Source organism: Passer domesticus, chromosome 6, assembly GCF_036417665.1.
Source record: "Passer domesticus isolate bPasDom1 chromosome 6, bPasDom1.hap1, whole genome shotgun sequence".
NCBI lineage: Eukaryota > Metazoa > Chordata > Aves > Passeriformes > Passeridae > Passer > Passer domesticus.
Window position 1 is genome coordinate 16,394,057 of NC_087479.1, and position 19,200 is coordinate 16,413,256.

General features: G+C 42.5%; 1 protein-coding gene across 5 annotated transcripts in view; it reads left to right on the top strand.

Annotated features, from left to right (window-relative positions):
• The window catches only part of TC2N (tandem C2 domains, nuclear), a 33,904-nt gene that overhangs the window by 1,224 nt on the left and 13,480 nt on the right, over positions 1-19,200 (top strand). The window contains exons 1-4 of one of the 5 annotated variants that reach the window (XM_064423553.1): positions 326-1,090; positions 14,279-14,405; positions 15,051-15,284; positions 18,609-18,773. In XM_064423553.1, coding sequence (XP_064279623.1) covers positions 14,339-14,405; positions 15,051-15,284; positions 18,609-18,773 — 466 coding nt within the window. In that variant the 5' untranslated portion in view covers positions 326-1,090; positions 14,279-14,338. Of the gene's footprint in view, positions 1-325; positions 1,150-1,475; positions 1,588-14,278; positions 14,406-15,050; positions 15,285-18,608; positions 18,774-19,200 lie in introns of those variants that run through there. The other 4 variants (XM_064423552.1, XM_064423557.1, XM_064423554.1 and 1 more) reach the window with 4 other exon arrangements.

Below are 19,200 nucleotides of genomic sequence, written 5' to 3' on the forward strand. Positions count from 1 at the left end.
ATAGCAGCAAGCTGCATACAGGGCCTTATCAGCAGTTAAACAACACACTCCTGTGAACAGTGAAAATAAAGCTGTTTGGTCGTGTAAATTAATCCAGTGAGATGCCTTGAAATGTGTGATTAATGTACACCTTGGGAGGACTCAGATAATTCTGGAAGCATACCAGGTTACTGGTATTTCTTTAAAACAGTGACCATGCATAATCTCATGAGTTCCATTAACAGGAGGTAGAGCCTCTGCTATGTGATAGCAGTACTTGCCACTGGCTCTGTGCAGAGATGAACAGAGACGCTTTGTCAGCTCAAAATTTATACATCTGTGCTGTTGGCAGAGGGTCTCTCTCCCCTTACAGTGGCTCTGGAGCTTGAAGGAGCTGTGTTCCACTGCATGATGACAGGCATGAAATTCCTAGTTAGCAGCAGATCTGTGGTGTTATTAAATTTAAAATGAAAAATATTGTAACAGGAAAAAATACAGTCTTGGTGAATGGGGACGCTGCTAAAGACTGCAAATCAAGACCTATGAAGACAACTGTGTAAAACTTCAATGATTGGAAATTTAAATGCTCTCAGAGTGTAAACAGCATTTCTTTGGGGAAGTACACACTTTCCCCTAGTAATCCAGTCCCACCTTTTCCTCATATTTGCCTCTTGGGGTATTGTAGAACTTCCAGTTACCAAAAACTAGAATCGAGGAGAAACCACCTTGAGACTTACCGAACTTTCTGCTTCCTGCAAAGAAATTTCCAAACCAGCACTTCCTGCTGAAAAGTCTAAACCAATCAACTGTGTGCGGTCCCTAAATTACCCTACAAACGATGCACTCTAGCGGCAGGGGCTTTCTTACGCTCATTCTGTGTCCATGCGAAGCCTAACACGGATCCATATTCCAACTGGACACGCCGTTTTCTAAGGACATTGTAAAACACGAAAAAAATCGCTTTTTCTCTCTCAAACAGAAGCCTGGTTGTGCTTCTAGCAAAGCGAGGGGCAGCTCTGGACCGACTTCGCAGGTGTCACGGTCCAGCAAGAGCCAAAGAAGAGTCCCCGGCGGCCATTTGGAGGCAAGCTTGCCCCGGCGAGCCGCTCAGGTGAGGCTCGGGGAGAGTCCCGAGGTGCCGGGGAAACTCCCCCTCCGCGATAGCGATCGGTGAGTGAGCGCTGCGGGCGCACCTGCCGGCGGGGCCGGCTGCGGGGCGGGGAGAGCGGCGGCTCCGGCTCCGTACCCGGCTTCGGCTGCGTACCCGTCCTGCGGCAGCCCCGGCGGCAGCGGGGCCGGGCAGCGCCATCCCCGCAGGTACCGGGCCGGGCAGAGGGACAGGCAGCGCCATCCCCGCAGGTACCGGGCCGGGCAGAGGGACAGGCAGCGCCATCCCCGCGGGTACCGGGCCGGGCAGAGGGACGGGCAGCGCCATCCCCGCGGGTACCGGGCCGGGCAGAGGGACAGGCAGCGCCATCCCCGCGGGTACCGGGCCGGGCAGAGGGACAGGGCACGGAGGTGCGGGCAGCGGCCGCGGGGAGCCGGAGCTGCCCCGGCGGAGGCGGCCGAGTCTCTGCGGTTCCTATCGACTTCGGGAGATGCAGGCAGGTAGGAAAGGAGTAACTGTTTTGAAGCTCTGGGGAATTGATCCTTCATACAAATTAGGTCCGAGGTTCAGTTGTACTTCGAACTGACGTGGTATGAAAATGGCCTTCTAAAATTCAAATATTCTGTGTGAATTAGCAGCTAAGTGTTGTCACAGGCCAGCAATAGATAATTAGATTATCTTCATCTACGCTTCAAGTAATTAGAGATGTGGTTTAGCCAAAACTCCAAAGGAAGTTGTGAATATAGCTAGACAGCTTCCCTCTGCGTGGGATGAAATTAGCATCAGAAAACACATATTTACTGAAGTTACGTCCTGCTGTATCCAAGAGCCCTGCTAAAGCAGCAGGTATAATTGTAAGGTGTTTCAAATTATCCTGTTCATAGCTGTTGAGCCCATACCATGAAGCTGGATTCCTGGGTGGTTTGGATCACTCTGGTTGTTAAACAGCAATCTGAAATAAACACCATCATTAATTAAGCTGGTCTTGTAACTCTGCTTAGATGTGGATTTGATTTCTCTAGATAAGAATGAGAAGGTCGGTATTGTGACCGTTCCTACAATGCACACTTCCAGTGAGCCTGCTGGAATTGTGCAGGAAAATAACAAGATCTCGGGATGTCCACGGGGCCACAGCTGTCCAGTGCCTTCCCATCTAAAAGATCCTGTGAGCACCAGCATCCTGGAGCTGGACCCTTGCAGTCCTGACCCTCAGTGTCTGATCTGTGCAGGCTCAGGTTTTTCCCAGTGATACTTGCTGAATGCATTGAGCTTTGCTGCTCTATGTGCCTTTAGTTTTTACAGTGGTGATTAGCTGAGTCCAAGCTGTCCAGCATTCAGAAGGGAGGTGTACCTTGATCAGTTCTTCTTGGAGAGTCCAAGTCCATATCAGGGAATCAGGACTACTTAAAAACCGTGCAAGGGAATATATTGTCATGCCTTTTCCCCCCCTCTTTCCTGTTCTTTCCTGGTTGTTTCTATAGCTGTTGGACACATGTGAAGAATCAAGTTCTGATTTTGCATCTTTCATTTCTCAAGAGAGTGCTAGACCCATAAACATTTGTGCTGTTCTGGGCTGGTGGTCTCTGGCTTCTTACTTATGAAACTGCTTCACCTTGCTTTCAGTACACAAATATTCATTAGGTGAGCTGTGATCTTACAACTCAGTATTGTATTTATGCTAGGGCATAAATCTAGGAGTGGGGAAGTTTAATTTTTCATCCTTCTTCCCACTGTATGCTAAATATTAAAATAGATATTTGCAGAACACATGCGGTTAAGAAATTTAAGAGAATTTCAATTTTCAAGAGAATACATTTATTACTGAAGTGTCCCTTGATTCTGACCAATACTTATAAAAATGACACCTACTAAAAATATTGCACCAGGAGGGTATGTTGGACCTCACAGATGTCACATGAATTCCACTGCCCTCCCCTGCATTTAATTTAGATGGTGGATCCCCAGGTGATTAATTCCTCTTTCTTATGCTCTGGAAAGAATGAATGTGGGCGGGATTGTTCAGTCGTGTGTGTAGGCTATTAATTTACAATCTTGGAAAAAAAGTTTAGGCACTGGTCTCTTTCTCTTCATCCTAAACCTCAGGCTTAGTTGTTTTCCTTCTTTGTTCTGTCACTTGTTTAGTATCTGCTGGTTTGCTTTTCACTCAGGCTCCGTTCATCCTACTCATGGGTGGTTTTGTTCCAGTTGTAAGTTACTCTAAATGCACTCCCCAGGGCTGTGGCTTGGCTGTGAAACAGGCAGTCCTGCTCTGGCCCCCCATTCTCCCCACTGCATTCTGACCCCACCTTGTGCAGTCAGCCACAGGGATTTTTTAAAAACTACTTATTAAAAAAAAAAAAAAAAGTTGTTTATTTTGGTCATTTGATTTTGTGTCTAATCAGTGAGCTGGGCCAGCTCACTGTGCAGCTGCATGTTTACTGGGTCCTGCAGGAGTGGCTGTTGGCAAGGCAGAGCTGAGCAGCACCCCAGGAGCAGCCAGCCCTCTCAGCAGTTTGGGACAGGCAGATGCAGCCCCCATGTGGGGTGGGCAGAGCCAGAGAACCTGCCTTGCCAGGACAGCCTCAGCTGGGAAGCCAGGCTTTGGCTGGCTTAGGCCTCCTGGCTTCATATCTCTCCTATCTGCTGTGGCTTATACCACTTTGACTTTGGTGAAACATTTATTGAACTTTATTGCTTGATTAAGGTGCTATTTACTTCATTTAGTGAATTTTATGTGATGCATATCCTGACCTGTTTCTCCCCTCTTCGGACTCTTGTTTAATTTTATAGGAGAATGGCTTTGTTTACTCTGAATTGCTATCTCCCCAGATACCTTAAATCTGGTAAATATTCTCTCTAATCTAAGTAGGACAACACCCAATCTCTGTCAGCAGAGAGCTTGAGATCCCATCTCTTTAAAGTGAAAGGCAGAGCAAGCTCTGACTTCAAGCAGAGCAGTCTCTGAGTTAAGCCATGTTGTTGTTCTAGTCAGTAATGCTGCTCAGGCTCCATCAGAAGCATTGCTTGACAGCCTTTTGCAGCCAGGATGGATCTTCACATCTAAACTGAGAAGCCTCATGTGGGAAGAGGTTCAGAACCTGGGTTTGCTTGAGCTTCTTTGTGTTCCATTATATTTTTTTAAATGATCCTAATGCATCAAACCATGCAGAATTGGTGAGGATACTAGTCTTAAGCTTAGTATGAGCATTTGTTTGCCTGTCATTGCAGCTGAAGTTTCCACTCATTCGGTGCCAAAAATAAATTATGTCGTCAATCTGGTGCTTATCTTTCCTGTAAATTGTACCCTGGTGATTTTGTTTTGAATCTTTGTTTTTCAGTGATCTAATAGCCAGACAAACTGGAGAGAACACATAATTAGGTCCCAAATGAAGGGTGTTGATGGTTGGGGTGTCCTTGTGGTCACTGCAATGGCCTGAAGAGCGAGCTCTGGAGATACGCCTTTGGCAATTAAACCAGCTTTGGAAAAAAGCAGTCTAGAAGGGCCATGCCCCAATGACTTTGAAACCTCCATGGCACTCCATTAATTTAGCCCCTCTGTCCCACCGAGTTCTCATGCCTCTGGGCAAGGGGGCTGGAGCTGGCTTTGCCCACCCTGCTGGTTGAAGCTGCCTCAGGTGGTTCATGGGGCCAGAGATGGCCCAGCCCTTGACCAGGACTTGACAGGGGCTGGAGAGGGCAGAGAAAGGTGAGGCTGTGGCAGAATTCCCTTTATGATGTTCAGGCCTGCAGTCAGACCACTGTGTTTGTACATCTTCCAATAAGGAAAGTGCCTGCCATGCAGAGAGGAGGGTTAGTCAGGATAAGGTTTAAAAGTCACTTGAGCAGTGCCTTTGTGGTTTGTGGTGAATTGATAGAAAAGCAAGTTGTATCCTGCTTCTGAGAGAAATTCTGTTGTTTAGCACTCCTAAGTGACAACAAAACATTCTCAAGACCAGTTTAATTTTGCAGTAGGGGGAAATTCTAAAACCTTTAATTCTGTGTTGGTTTTGTTGGGTTTTCTTTCTCCGTGATTTACTTTTGCAAAAGGGAGTTGTTGGCCTCTAGATTGGGAGCTTTCTCTGACTTTCCCATTTAGGTTCTCCATCTTCTCAGCAGTGACCAGAATTGCAAAAAAATTTCTTCCATGAAGCCTTAATAAAACACAGAACATCTGTCTAAATTAGTCTGGCTTTCATTCTGTTCAGTGGTATATGTACTTCCAGATGTAGTTTTTCACCAGTGTGTGAAATCATGGGTCCAAAATCTCTTAGGAAGAGTGTTAATTTAAACTCAATAAGATTTTTTTTTAAAGCCCATACATTTATGGTGTAGCAATTGTTCACTGTGCTGTTAAACAGTTCTGTCCCAAGGGAAAACAGGGAATGGTAGCTTCATGTTGCCAACTTCTGCTCTCAGGACCTCTGTCTTCTCAGAAGGGAGCAGAGCCCCATCACCATGTCCCAGAGTTGTAGCAGCATTTGGCCAATAATGATTGGGATCTTAGATGCTGCCATTAAAATGAGACAGTTTTGATTTCTGCTGTTTCTCCCTGTGTCTGTGCAAACTCCTTGAAAAACGCCTCTGTTACACAATGCCTGGTTCCCACTCATCTGGCTGGGCAGCTGCCAGCAGCTCCAGCCAGTGCAGCTCTCTGAGAGGCACTGCTGGGGCTCTTACAGTGGTTTTGGGTTCCTGGACTGGGTAGATTTCATGCAAAATGTAATAAATAGTTGTACTTTAGAAGGACAGTATCCTTCTGGACTTTTATTTCAGTGTGTGTTTAGGCAGCTTCCTGAGCTCAGTGCACATGCCCTGCAGAGCCATGCTCCCAGTCTGGTTTGGATTTGAATTATTTAAGATCAGTTCCCATTTCCTGTTCTTGATTCATTCATTTAACCTGTTTTCATATATGAAATGTACTTGAGTCACCTTTCCTTTCCTAATCTCAGACACAATCTTTCAGCTTTCATCTCTACAACCTGCATGTTTGCTTCCTCTCACCACTGTGTAACTGGTTCTACAATGACACTATGGGGCAGAGCTGCTGAGCAGGGAATCCTCACCTATTGGAAACTCCATAATTGACGGGTTTTCTGTTTTCATCATGAAACAGGATAACAATTATGTGCAAAATAACTGTTAAAAAACTGATCCACCTCAAACAAAGCAGTGTGTGCCCAAGTGTAGGTAAAGAAATTCTCCATCTTCCTTCTTGTTTTAACGGTAATGAAACTATTTTTCCATGCAAAACTGCTTGGGTTTCCTTCTTTTTTTCTTCTTCTTCTTTTTTTTTCTTTTTTTTTCTTTTTTTTTTTCTTTTCCCCCAGTACACAGAGGAGCTGTTTGCATTAGCTGTCTGGATGGTATATGTGTATACATGTGTTTTCTGTATGGCTCTGTGGTCATGGCAGCAGCTGAGGAATCCTGAATGTCATTTAATGCTCTTTTTCAGTGTTGCATTGAGTTGGTTTCCAAGGGCCATCTTTTCAAAACTAGACACATTTAGCCATGTTAGGGAACTCCACAGGCAGATGCTCTTGCCTAAAATACCTTCTTCTTGGCTGTCTTGTTGAAAAATGAATCCAGATGTTTCCAGTTTTGTTTGGTATCAGAGCTATAGAAGGACTGCTGACAATTCTATTTTCATGGTTTCTTGGCATTAACGGCAGAAAGAGAAAAATTTGGATTAAAACCTGACACAGAATACCTAAAGAAAGTATTAAGTTTTAAGTTAGATTATAAAGTAACAATTGGTGATTGTTGTGATTTGTTCCTAATCTGCTTAGAGCAAAGGACTTATCTTATGTTGAATTCTTTCCATGTTCTCATCAAAAGCCAAGTTCTTTTTTCACAGATATTTTAGTCTCTTCAGCTTTCTTTTCTGGTGTCCTGACTTCAACTCTTGCTTTGCCGTTTTCCATCTGAATCCAGAATGGTCTGCAGTCCAACATAAAGGATTTATTCTTTTGTTTACTGCCCCAATACATACAATATTGTACATTCTTGTCCAAGTTAGTGAATTTATCTTCAGTTCACAGGAACAGTGTTGTCAGATCAGTAATTGGATGAATTGGTTACTTGCCTAATGCAACATTAGGAAGAAACATTATATCAACTTTTACAGCTCAGAGCAGAGGGGATTCAGCATATTAAAATCCCAAGTTTTAAGCTTTGTCAGGGGATAGATTTATAATGTTTCGTTCTTAATTCAAATATAAATCTCACACAAGAAAAACTGGTTCAGATTTACGGAATTTTTTCTTTTGGCACTTGTAAATTATATTATTAATGTTTTGCTTACTGGGGTAGGATTAGATTAGGTCTACATTTAAGGGCTGCAGGTGCAAGGCTGTAGTGCTAAACCAGAGGCAGGGTGTCCCTGGGGCCCCTGTCAGAAGGACAACTTTGGATCCTGTACTCATGCCAGGGTTTGTTCCCCTTCTCCAAGGGGTGCCTGAAAAGCAGAAGCAGTTGTTCCTGCAGCACAATAGCTCGAGCACACACACCTGCTCAGCTTTATTTTTCTTCGGGGAAGTGGGCAGGAGCGATTAGTTCTTTGTGATGTGCTCTGCCTGTGCAGATGTGCTGAGAGCCATTTGGCCTCCTCCAGGCTGGAGCCCTGGGAAGAAGCAGCTGCTGAGCTGAGTGAGACCACGGCTAGATTGCACAAGTGATCTTTAGGGTTCAGCTCAGGGCCTGCACAAAGAGAGACACACATTAGATCATCTTTGTCTGGGCAGAGAAGCTGGAAAGAGAAGGCAAAGCTGGAGTGGGACACGGTATGTTCCCTCAAAAGTGCATGTGGGAAGATGTGGCTGCTCCAGGAGAAGTTTCTGCCCTGGCACAATTAGAGCTAGATCTCCTTGGCAGAAGGAGATGCAGAGCAGCTCATGGGCTCACAGTGAGTTCTGCTTTTGCTGCTATGACAGCACCTAAGCTAAGAACTGACATCTGAGGTGTTTTTCTTTCCCTCGAAAGAAGCTTGCTGAAGTTAAATATTTTTGTACAGTTGTCACATCCTGACTGATAGCAGTGACATACTAAGCACTCCTGCTGATTACAAGAGTTTTAAACTTTGCCTGCAACTGTTACCTGCAGGAGAGCCCAGCAAACAGTATCTCACCTGAATGCTGTGGCAGTCACCAAAGGGAGTGTGGAGATGCTGTCTGCAGGCTCCCACCTTCCTCATCTTTTTCACTTGCTCAAAATACAGTCAGAAGGATGCAGAACCAATAGTGGGCTGGTAGTTTGGAATGTCAATACAGTGCTGTGAGAGCAAGCTTGTCTGTACGAGTGTTATTAAATGAAATCTTTTCTCATCTTAGATTATCTTGTGATGTTGTTGAGGCTGAGGTGGATAGTTCCTGGAGATAGGTAAAATATTGGTAGTGAAGGAAATTAGTTATTGCAATATTTTCTGAAATAAAAACATGTCTTTCTGTTAAGTTGCTGAGTGTAATGCAGGCATAACTTGTTGAAATCCACTGGTGTCAGAAGCTGAGGGGAGTGGGACATGGGCTCATAATGGGCCTTCTTGTCTTCAAAAGAAAAATTCTGCTTTAGCAAACTGTAAGTGAATGAGAGGAGGTTACAGCACAGGACCGCGACAGTTCAGACCCATGATCTGATCCATTCAGTTTCCTGTTTTTGTGATCAGTGAGAGGAGCATGTAAAACTTCCCCTGATGTGCTGCTGTGTCATCATTTACCAGTGTGGGACGATGCTTCCTGAGCCCGGGCAGTTGGTGGCTTGTTTGCATCATGGAGTGTGACTTTACCATCTATTTCTGGCTGTGCAATGGTCTGCCATAAAATTTCCATCAGCTAAACTAGGTTAATGATGCATGGTCTTCTCTTCAGTTTTAAATATGTAATTGCATTCTTTTTTTCATTTGCTGGACTGGGAGAGTTTTGCATCTCTTCATTATGTTTCTGTTGAGCTGTTTGTAACATGTGTCTCACAAGGATCTTTCTGGTTCTGTCCTTCAAAAGCCTCATAACTTCTATTTTTCTGTTGTGTTATTTCAGCATCTTCTTTGTGATCCACTGCTTTCAGGGTGAAATCCCTTTTTTTCCAGTCACAAAAAAAGAGAAACCCTCCCATTATCTTAATTTCCTTGGAGGGCGGAAGAAGCAGAATAATCTCTGCATGCAAATTTCCAGAGCTGTCGTGCTCTTCCAAGAGTTGTGGCTACAAGCAAAGGAGAGTGTATGTATGCACACACCCACCCACTAGTTGCTGCATATATCACTGCTGTGGGCTTCTTCCAGAAATAGGTGTAGAAAGGAGCTCCTTATCATGCACCTGGTAGGTGTGTGTTGGCATGACATTTTTTGTTTCATTTTTCGTAATTCCTGCAGCCATCCTCCTACTGCTGAAGTTTATAATGAATAGGAATGAGAGCTGTGTCCTCTCTTTTCACATGCTCAGGCCCACTTGAAGTACCTATCTCCCCTATGTGGGCAGTAAAAGTCAGACCTGCCTAGAGTCCCCAAAAAAACAGTTGTTGGGGTTTTTTTAAACTGTGGGCTTTATGTTTTTGGTAGATGTGTGTGAGCACATGTGCTGTCCTTGCTGCTGTAGTAGGAAAGTACCTGGAGGCAAGAGTCTCAAAACCATTGAGGCTGTTTTACTAGGGTTGGCTGGTTTTGAGACGTGGTGGCCATCAGCCACCCCTCTTCAGCTGAAGAGCTGTGCTGAGAGGGGTGCACAGCTCCCAGACACTCTCTCCCAGAAGCAAAACCACAAAACAGCTGGCTGTGGAAGTTAAGCTTTGAGCAGCATCTGCACCATCAAAAGATAATCCATCCTTTTGCTGTGCTGTGCTTCTGTAAGACATCTGGAGACCTAAGCTGGTGCTGTTATGCTCTCTGAAGGATTCATATGACTGGGACTGACTGCATCTTCTGGATCCAAAAGGCAGAAAGTCATAGGGCAGCATGAACAGGTAGCAGAAGAGGTATCAGAAATGAGGTGTTTGGCTGAGGTGTGAACTAGCAAGCCTGAGCTCACTTTCTCCAGAGGGCAGATCCTCATGTTGCAAAGTGTCCTGGCTCTTCTGGGGCTCCTGGAGCTGTAGACACTTACATCATTCGAAGACCTGTCCCAAATGCTTTCTAACAACTGATAATCCCTTTTTTCCGGGTATTTTGTTTTACACATCCTGCTGTGTGAGACTGTACTGCTACTAGAATTTTGCTGTGGCATGTTTCTAAAATGCAGATCTGAGAACGCGTTATATGCATTTATGACTGGCAATAAATCTCAAAACATTTGAAACCACTGGCTTAGCCAGCTTTCCCTGGTTGAGAACAGCTATTTCACCTCTGTTTCTGTTGTGCAGTTGTAAATGTGTTACCTGGTCAACTCCTATGGAGCAGAGCTGTGACTAAATGCAGTAAAATCCATTGACAGCCTGCAGTCTTGTTGCAAAACACCCTTTCCTCATAAGGCAGTAAAGACCTGACATTTCTTTCAGACTGCTTTCAGCTTTTAGTATTTAATATTGTGATCATCCGTTTTTTATCATGTTCTTTTTATTTAATGAGTTGTTGAAAATATTTACTTTCTTCTCCAAACATCTCTGTCTTGTAATCGTTCTGGAGGCATTTGGAACTGAAGTCTTTGATACTCTGTTTATCTGATTTTAGCTCAGTCAAAATTTCTATCAGAGGAATCTGGAAATCATTAAGATAATTTATGTTTTCCATCTAAACCCATTAAAATAATAGTTATTATAATTCTCTAGGCTCAGTGTATGTGTGTGGTTAGGTTTTAAAGTGCTGTTTCCAGGATGTTCTAATAAGTTTGGCTCTCTTTTTGCCTTAGTGTGGAAGTACTCTTGCTGAGTTTCATTTGCTTATCAGACTTTGGCTTGATACTGGGAAAGGAGAAATGAAGTGGCTTACAGAATTTGGTGAAAAACACCAAGAAAGAGAAAATTTGACACACAAGTGACAAGATGTGGGTTCAGATCCCTCTTCTGCAAACTGATTTCTCTCTATTTGTCTGAAAATGAGGGCAAATTCTCTTTTTCTCCGTCATTTTGTCACAAAAATTGAGGACGTCCTTGTTATGTACATATTACCTGACAAAAACTGACCCCAAAAAGTAGAGATAGGGTCAAGGAGTCTTCTTGTTAAAATGGATGGCATTGCTGGGAAGTCAGTAATTCTTTGGGATTTGGTGGTGCACCTAACAAATGTCTCTACGGTTCTGGTTTATTTCATAAATATATTCCCAGATAAATTCATGTTAATGCAACCTTTTAACAACTGTTGAATTATATACTGATGATTTTTGGGTAGCAAACACCAGCAAAAGGACCTGGCATCATGTGGGATAAGTTTAACCTTTGATAGAAATGTCAACTTCTGTCTAGATCATGAAATACTTCCTTACTCTTCTACAATGTTTTTGTTTATTTTCAGTTAATAAAATATACAACAGAACCTGCTAAATTTCTTTCTCTCCCACATGGTTAAGAGGAAACTTTTACATGCAGTGAAAGTTGTATAAATAACTGTAGGCAGCTTGGAAAATACAGATACAAGAAAATATATTAAGTGGGAGCCAAGCCATCTAATTTACTGCCAGGATTGCTCGAACAAAAAAAACCCAAACAACAATATTTATCATGGTAGTTTAATTAAGTGAATTAAAACTTTTTAAAGTAATTGAGACCATGCATGTTACTGATTCCATAATGTGCTCTAAGCAGAATGAGGGAGTGCTGTGTCTAAATGGCCTGTCCCTCAGCAAATTCAGTCTTTTTTTGTAATGTGGCTGTGGTGTAAGTCTAGGGACCCAAGTGCAAGGTTTGTCACTGAAACCATTACATTTGTAAGCTTAAAGAAGTGTAAGCAGTGTTCTAGTCTCTTAGTCATGGAACTTTCTTCTCAAACTCCTATAATTAAGCTAAAACTGAAATGGAGGCTTTAAGATGTGTGTCTATATACTTTGGCATTCACTGTTGATACTGCCTTGCCTACTGCTAAAGAGCAATCTGTAATCCTAGCTCTTCTTTACAGTAGGCAGTAATGAATTGCGTTATATTTGTCTTTAGATAGAAGAAAAATGTATGAACGTTTGCATATTGATAAACAGGGCAAAAATGTAATGGTTAAAGACTATCACAGCTGACTTGGCATTACTGTGAAAAAAATGGTCTTTTTCCATGATAGAACAGGAGGTGTAGAGCTGCATTATCACTGTTAAATCCTCAATACTCATAGGAAGCCCTTTCTTTCTAGGTAAGGCACTGTGAAGGAAAGGCAGCTGCTCGTGACAGATGATTTCCATTTGTTTATTTGCTCACATTAATTGTTCCAGCTAAAAAATTCCATTAACTGAATTTTCTCTGATGCAGAAAAATGAATTTTTCTACTTTATGTGGCTAGAAATGTACTATGTAGCTAGGGCAGTACTAACATTTTGGTTTCTTCACCAGCAGTAGCGAATAAATTCTATCTGGACATTTTGAGATAAAAGTCTGTTTTGCCTTTGCAAACTGCCACTGAGGCTTAGATAGCATTGTTGCAAAGCTTAGAGCAAACAGAGCAACTGTTTCAGTCCAGTTTAAACATGGTGAACAAGAGTGAAGCATATTAACTCCAGCTGTATACTGATAACAGCTGGGAAGGAAAATCACTGCAGGGGAACCCAAAGTAAATTAGCAGCCTTGGCCATCATGAGCATGCCTCCAAGGGAGGAGCAGCAGTGAAAGTCTGATCATTAGAACCATGGAGAGTTTAATGAGAAATTCTCATGCCTCCTTTCATGCTTCTGTAAAGATGCAGAGCAGGTTCTGGAGCTGGTGGCATTGCCTCTGAAGATTTTTGATGCAGATCTCTTGCTGTACTACACTCATGGGCAATTTTAAGATGAAGGCAAGTACAGAGAGAGGGATTCTGTGCAAAATAATGGTTTTTGAGCTTAGTGTCCATAGCTTACTGTGTCCACTTGACATCTACAGAATTTGAGGGGCTTTTAATGCAAGAAGAATTTGAGGGATATTACAGTTATTTCCATAGACTTTGTGTGATTCTCTAGCTGTCTTTGATATACAAAGAATATTATGGCATTGTTGAAGCTGCAGTAGGAATGAGCAGTTTCTGTGTTGGAGCACAGATGCTTTCAGAAATTTCTTGCAATTGGAATAAATAAGCAAACATGTCCATTTTTCATTTTTGGTAAAACTGCATATTTTATCCATGCTTTTCACCTCTGTCTTACTCGTTGTCTTCCTCACCCCTTTAACCTATGTTCATGTTCTGTTTGGTGTCTTCTAATCTTCATTGAGTTAGAATTGTGTCTAGGGTATGTTCTCCTAAGAACCCTGTGTACATTAGGTGGATGTGAAAGGACTAGACTTAGACAGCTGAAGTTTTGGACAGGAGGCAGCACAGCTGTCTGTGTCTCTCTGAAAAGAGAACATAAGGATATGAATAAAGACATTTAAATGAGGCCAGTTAGCATTGTCATAAAGTTCTTATAATGTTAACCAGCTGTTAGAGACTTGTTCTCATTCTTTTGTAGATTGCTTGCCTCTTATTTTGCTGCAAGTCAGCATGCTTTGTTTCTGTGTGCACAGCAAACAATTATATAATAAACCAGGTCTTCAGTTTCATGTGTATACAATTATGAGAAAGCAGTAGCTTCTCAAAGAAGGCAATTTTGGCATCATTCATAAAGCCTGTTTTCAAGTTAAAAGTATGGAGTATGTCGAGTGAAAAATGTAAACATGTATAGATGTATGTGAAAATAGTAGGGGAGTGAAAGAGGATAAGGGAAACATGAACATGGGAAGCAGAATTAAAAACACATCTTGCAAATGGCTTGACAATACCATGTCAAAACAGTTGTAAAGCTGAGTAAACTCCAAAGCCCAGTGGCACACACAAATATGAGGAGAATTTTAGTGTGCCCAAAAGACAAGGACCTGTCTGGGTGGATGACTGAAAGTATGTGATGCCATTTGTTAAAACTAGCTCTTTTCTTGTGCTTTTATATAAAAGTGATTTTTCTCAGTGAGAGAAATCTAATGGCTATGATCCTTTTATGACTGAAGTAACTTTCTGATTAATCCTGGGGCTGTGTACAAAAAGCAACTGCATATTAAATAGCTGATAATATTGCATTCTGATTATACTTACTCTCATCTACTATGGTTTGTTTTATTGTGTTTTTCAGGTCTGATAGCTGCACTGGATCACTGATTGAGGTTCCCTCTAAATTATAACACTGAAAACAATGGCAACAGAATGTATAAAAACTTGCTGTAAATTGTGTTTCTGCATGGACAAGGAAAAAAATGATTGTGAGTTCTGACATAATGAGGGTTTAATACAAGTTTTGCTGCATTAATGATGAGATTTCTCATTAACAGAATGACTGTGTTACCCCTGATAAACTTGATTTCTCTTACAACAACCAAAATCTTGCCATACCCCTATTTAGAGATTGAACCCATGCCTGTTAGTATTATGAATTGGAACTGAGAAATAACAGTTGTCTGAAGTCTGCTCTTTGCAGTCTGGAACACTGTCCAAAAAAGCTGGCTTTTTTACCCAAGGTTGTTTAAATATCTTTCAAACTCTGAGAATTTGAATGCTGCTTTTTTTTTTTTAACTCTGGGTATTTTTAACTCTGTTAGGATTTTCTTTGGTGTTTTATTTGTTTGAAGAATTTGTCTGTGACACAGGTGTAGCTCTTGTGCAAATTCACTTAAGAAGAAGGTAGCTATAAATATAGAAGCTTGGGCAACAAAGAGTTTGGATCCATACAGGTGTCAGGAGGATGAATATCTTTTCCTGGTGCTACTCCTGAATGCTGTAAAACTGAATACTAGCAGCTGTTGAGTAAAGTATCAAGCAGAGATACTATTAAATAAAAGAGATCTGTTCATAGTATTGTTCAAAAATTAATGCACATGTGTACTGTCTGTCTTGCTCTTTATTTTTAGCAGTTTCCATGGTGCAGGAATCTGAAGCAGTAGCTGCAAGCAAGCCAACTATTGTAGAGCAGCCTCCATTGTCTTCTGTGTCAGTGAAGCGTCAAGTTGGCTGTTCTGAGGATTATTTGCTTTCCAAACTGCCCCTGGACGGTCAGGAGGTACCGTTTGTGGTCCCTCCATTCAAACTGGCTTATGTACAGCCAAAGAATCTTCCAAGTATCTCACATGCTGGAGGGATTAAAGGTAAAATACAGACAGTATTGCTGAAATTGTTGTTTAGCTTCTGCTGCACCTTGAATGTTGTCAAGTATTCCTACTGAAAACATGTTTGCAGAACTTTGCTGGAAGCCTGGTTTTGTTTCAAAGAATCATTGATTGGAAGGGGCACAGGAGGATCATCAAGTCCAGCTCCTGGCCCTGCACAGGGCACCCCAAGAGTCACGCCAGGTGCCTGAGAGCATTGTCCAAGCACTTGAACTCTGTCAGGCTGCCGCTGTGACCATGTCCCTGGGGAGAATGGGGAGCTTGTTTGGAGCTTGTTTCTTTTCTCTCTGGACACCCAGAGGGGTTTTGGGAAGTATGTCATCCAGCTATGAATCCCTGTGACATTGTACAAATAAAACTGAATGGAATGATTGCACACCAGTGCTCATATTCAAAAGTAATGGAAGATGCTTAAAGGAAGTGGAATCTTTAGAAAGATTTATTGAATTTAGTGGAGACAAGGAAACACCTAATATATCCCCAGTATCTATATCTCTCAAGTAAAAGGAGAGGTGATTTTCATGGTTAATATTCTGGTATGTTTTAACATACTAACACATCTTCCTTTTCAAATTTTGCCAATAGATGGCAGGTGCAGTATCTGGCGGAATGTTTTGTCCCTATTATTTCCTGCTCCTTTTGCTGTTTTTTGAGAGGCCAGGGGGCACAGATCCCCTGTTACAAGGTTCCATGTGTTACTATTTCTTTTCTGCTTCACAACAATCTTGTGTTTCATCCTCTGTTACTCCCATACTCAAACTGCCAAAATGAGGTACATGCAATTTAGACACAGTGCATTTAAAAAGAATAGCATTCTGTCCCACTAATGTGAGTTACAGAGCATATGCTAATGTTAGGCTTTTAGTCCTGCTAGGAGATGCATAGAATTAGGTAAGGGAAAATTTTGGCACAGAGACATACCTGAACAGTTGTTTTCTCTAGGATTGCTTTGCCTCAAGGACATGATAAGCTGGTAGTATGTTCTTAGTCCCATGTGACTTTATTTCCTTTCTGAAGGTGAAAAGCCTAATAACTGAAAGAAGGCAATCATACGTTGCATAACAACTAATGCAGTACTACCTCTTTTGCGTTTGTGGGGTTTTATTCCCACCCTTCCCTCTTCTTCTCCCTAGGTCCCCGCTGCTGCTTCCTTCCTGCTCCTGCAGGTCTATTACCAAACTTCTTCCCCACCCACTGCTGCATGTGCCACTGGCACATGGCCAAGCTAAGCAGCCTAGCAGAGCTGGTCAGTACAGACTGGACATTCTGTGCCCCATCTTCTAGTGGGCTTCCTTTGGCATGCCAGCAGCCCTTAACAGGCAGCTGAAGAGTTGGAGGTAGAACATGTGAGGCCCCCTCATCTTGGAGCCTGATCTCCCCAGTTGCCTGCTATTTCAGTAGCTACTTCTTGTAAGTCCATAGTTGGATATGCTGTAGAAAAGCAGGACATTCTCCTGAATATCCCCTTTCTTACTGGGTCTAGGTTTAGGCTCTGCCTTGTTCAGTCTAATCTCATCCTCAAGATACAGTACAGAGAAGTTCATCAAGGACTCTGAGGCATGGATGTCCAGCGAGAAGGAAGATGTGTCTAACAGCCTTTAGATGAATGTTTTCCTTGTTCGTGCTGTTCTTATGCAATCTTAACAGTCAGTGACTGTCTACATTGAGAATTCTGCTTCCTGATAATTTCTGAGGGACCTGGTGTACAGAGTGGTCCTTTAGGCTGCAAGCTGTTAGATCTTCTGGCAGGATGATCTGACTCTTCATAACTGAGTCTCTTGAGCAAATATCTTAAATTTTTGAACAAATATTTGAAAAGTGACTCTTATGTCAAGTAGGCAATTTTCATTTCTCTTTCCAAATATAAATACTATTTTTTTTTTGAGTACAGCTTTAAGCTGTATAAAGTTTTGCTTAAAAATGCAGTGTTTACTTTTTAGGGAGATTTACTAAATAGAGTGAAGTGTGCTGTTGTTCTTTTTTCACATTAGCCAAAGCACCAGCATACTCAAAAAATGTATTCAGAGTACTTTTTTCTTAGATCATTGTTAAATATCCGTAGAAGTCCAAGTCCTGCTCTCAGTTCCTCACCATTTTCTGTGCATGTCTGGCCATTTTCCTTTAGTGAAACAGGACATGCTCAGTGTTAGCTCTTGGCAACCCTTCTGAAAGCAATTAAGTTCTGGCAGCCTTTCTCTTCAGTGCTCACTGCAGTGTGTCTCGTGCTCTCACAGAAGTAAGCTAGCAGGAAGAAGTGCTCCTGGTCTGGAACACTGGATTTTCCATCATCTGTTCTGTAGCAATTCTTTGTGGCCTCACTTTAGTGTTCATCCTGATTTACGTCATGCTCAAGCCCGTTTTGCTTGAGATCTTGCTTTATCACTGCCCATGTTCCATGTCAGTGTTTAAGTTTTTTACTTTGCTAACACATGCAGGAGAGGACTCTTGAGCAGTGGTAGTTTGCCTCTTACGGTGCAAGACACCTGCAGAACTGAAGGCACTTTATTGTGGGGTAAAGAACTTTTTAAGAGATAGGTTGAAGTCCAGGGAGGTGAAGAGAAGGAAGCAAATATCAGAGTTTGGCAGAATCCAGGTCATCCCATTCTCTAATGTGCTGTTACATGTGGCTTCTTTTCAGTCCAGACAGTAAAGAACACTACAGCAGTGTTCTTCACTGTTTTGCTGACCAAGGCATACATTTTTTTTCTGAAATTATTATGAGCTGAGTAAAGGGCTGGGATTCAAGCAGTCTCAGATATGTCTACTTACACCTCAACCCACAATTCAAGTAATTTTGGACCAGTGATTTTACCATGGACAAACTTGCCATGGAAAGTAGATAAGGAGACTGCAGTCACAAGCTGCATTTTCTTTCCATACAAGATCTTCCTGAAGGTCTGGGGGTCCATTAGTTCAGTAAGAATATGCTGGGAGTAGGTAACTAAATAATTTGGAGGTTTTCTCTACACAGAGTGTTACTTTTCTTGTTAACTTCTGTCTTGCTGTCTGTCTTTGGAACCTTCTGTATTTAACTCCTTAAGCATTTACTGCAAAACCCCAAGAGAGGGTATGCATAGTTTTTTAAGGCAAATTTTCCAGTGTTTGCTCACACACTGTGGAAACCCGACATAATGTGAATGTGTGTTTTCTTTTTCTTTTTTTTTTTTTTCCCCCTTTACCCAGAGTAGATAATACTGAAATATTTTGTCCTTTGCCCTGAAGGCACTCTGCCTGCCTTATGAAGCCAGGCAGCATGTGTTATGTCTGGAGCTCCTGCATTTGCTGTTTGCTTGTGCTCCACAGAGTCAGCCAGAGCGTCGTTTGGCGAGCGGAAGGCAGAGCTGCACGGCGCGTACCAGTGGCCCGGCTGTGACGTGTCCAACCCCTTCTATCTGGAGCATCGCGTCTCACCAGACCTCATCAGGCGCTTCCAGACAAAAGCAGATAGCAGGAAATTGTATGGATCAGGTGAGAAGGACCACACCCTTGCTTCTCTGTCTTCCTCCCCTTTTCAGGGTTTATAGGTAAGAGGAATAAAAGCCATTAGTCTACAGAAGACTTGTTTGGTTATAGCAGTTCTCAAGCTGGTCGGTGTGCTACACACATTCCTTGGTTGGTGAATCAATCTGCAGAGCCAGCTGTGTTTCATTTTCAGCTACACTTTTTGTCTTTTAGGGACTTAACAAGGCTTGCATGCATCACACAAAGGTAGAGAAACTGGCAAAGCGAGATACTATAGCTCCCTCTGATCCAGACCAGGATGCAGTACTGGAGATTTCGGCTCCCAGTAAGAGGAGTGAGGGGGCTGGAAAAAGGAAGCCAGGCAGTATGTTGAGTAGGAAGAGTGCATCTATGGGGACAGGAGCAAGCACCAAAAAACATTCAGGAGCAGATG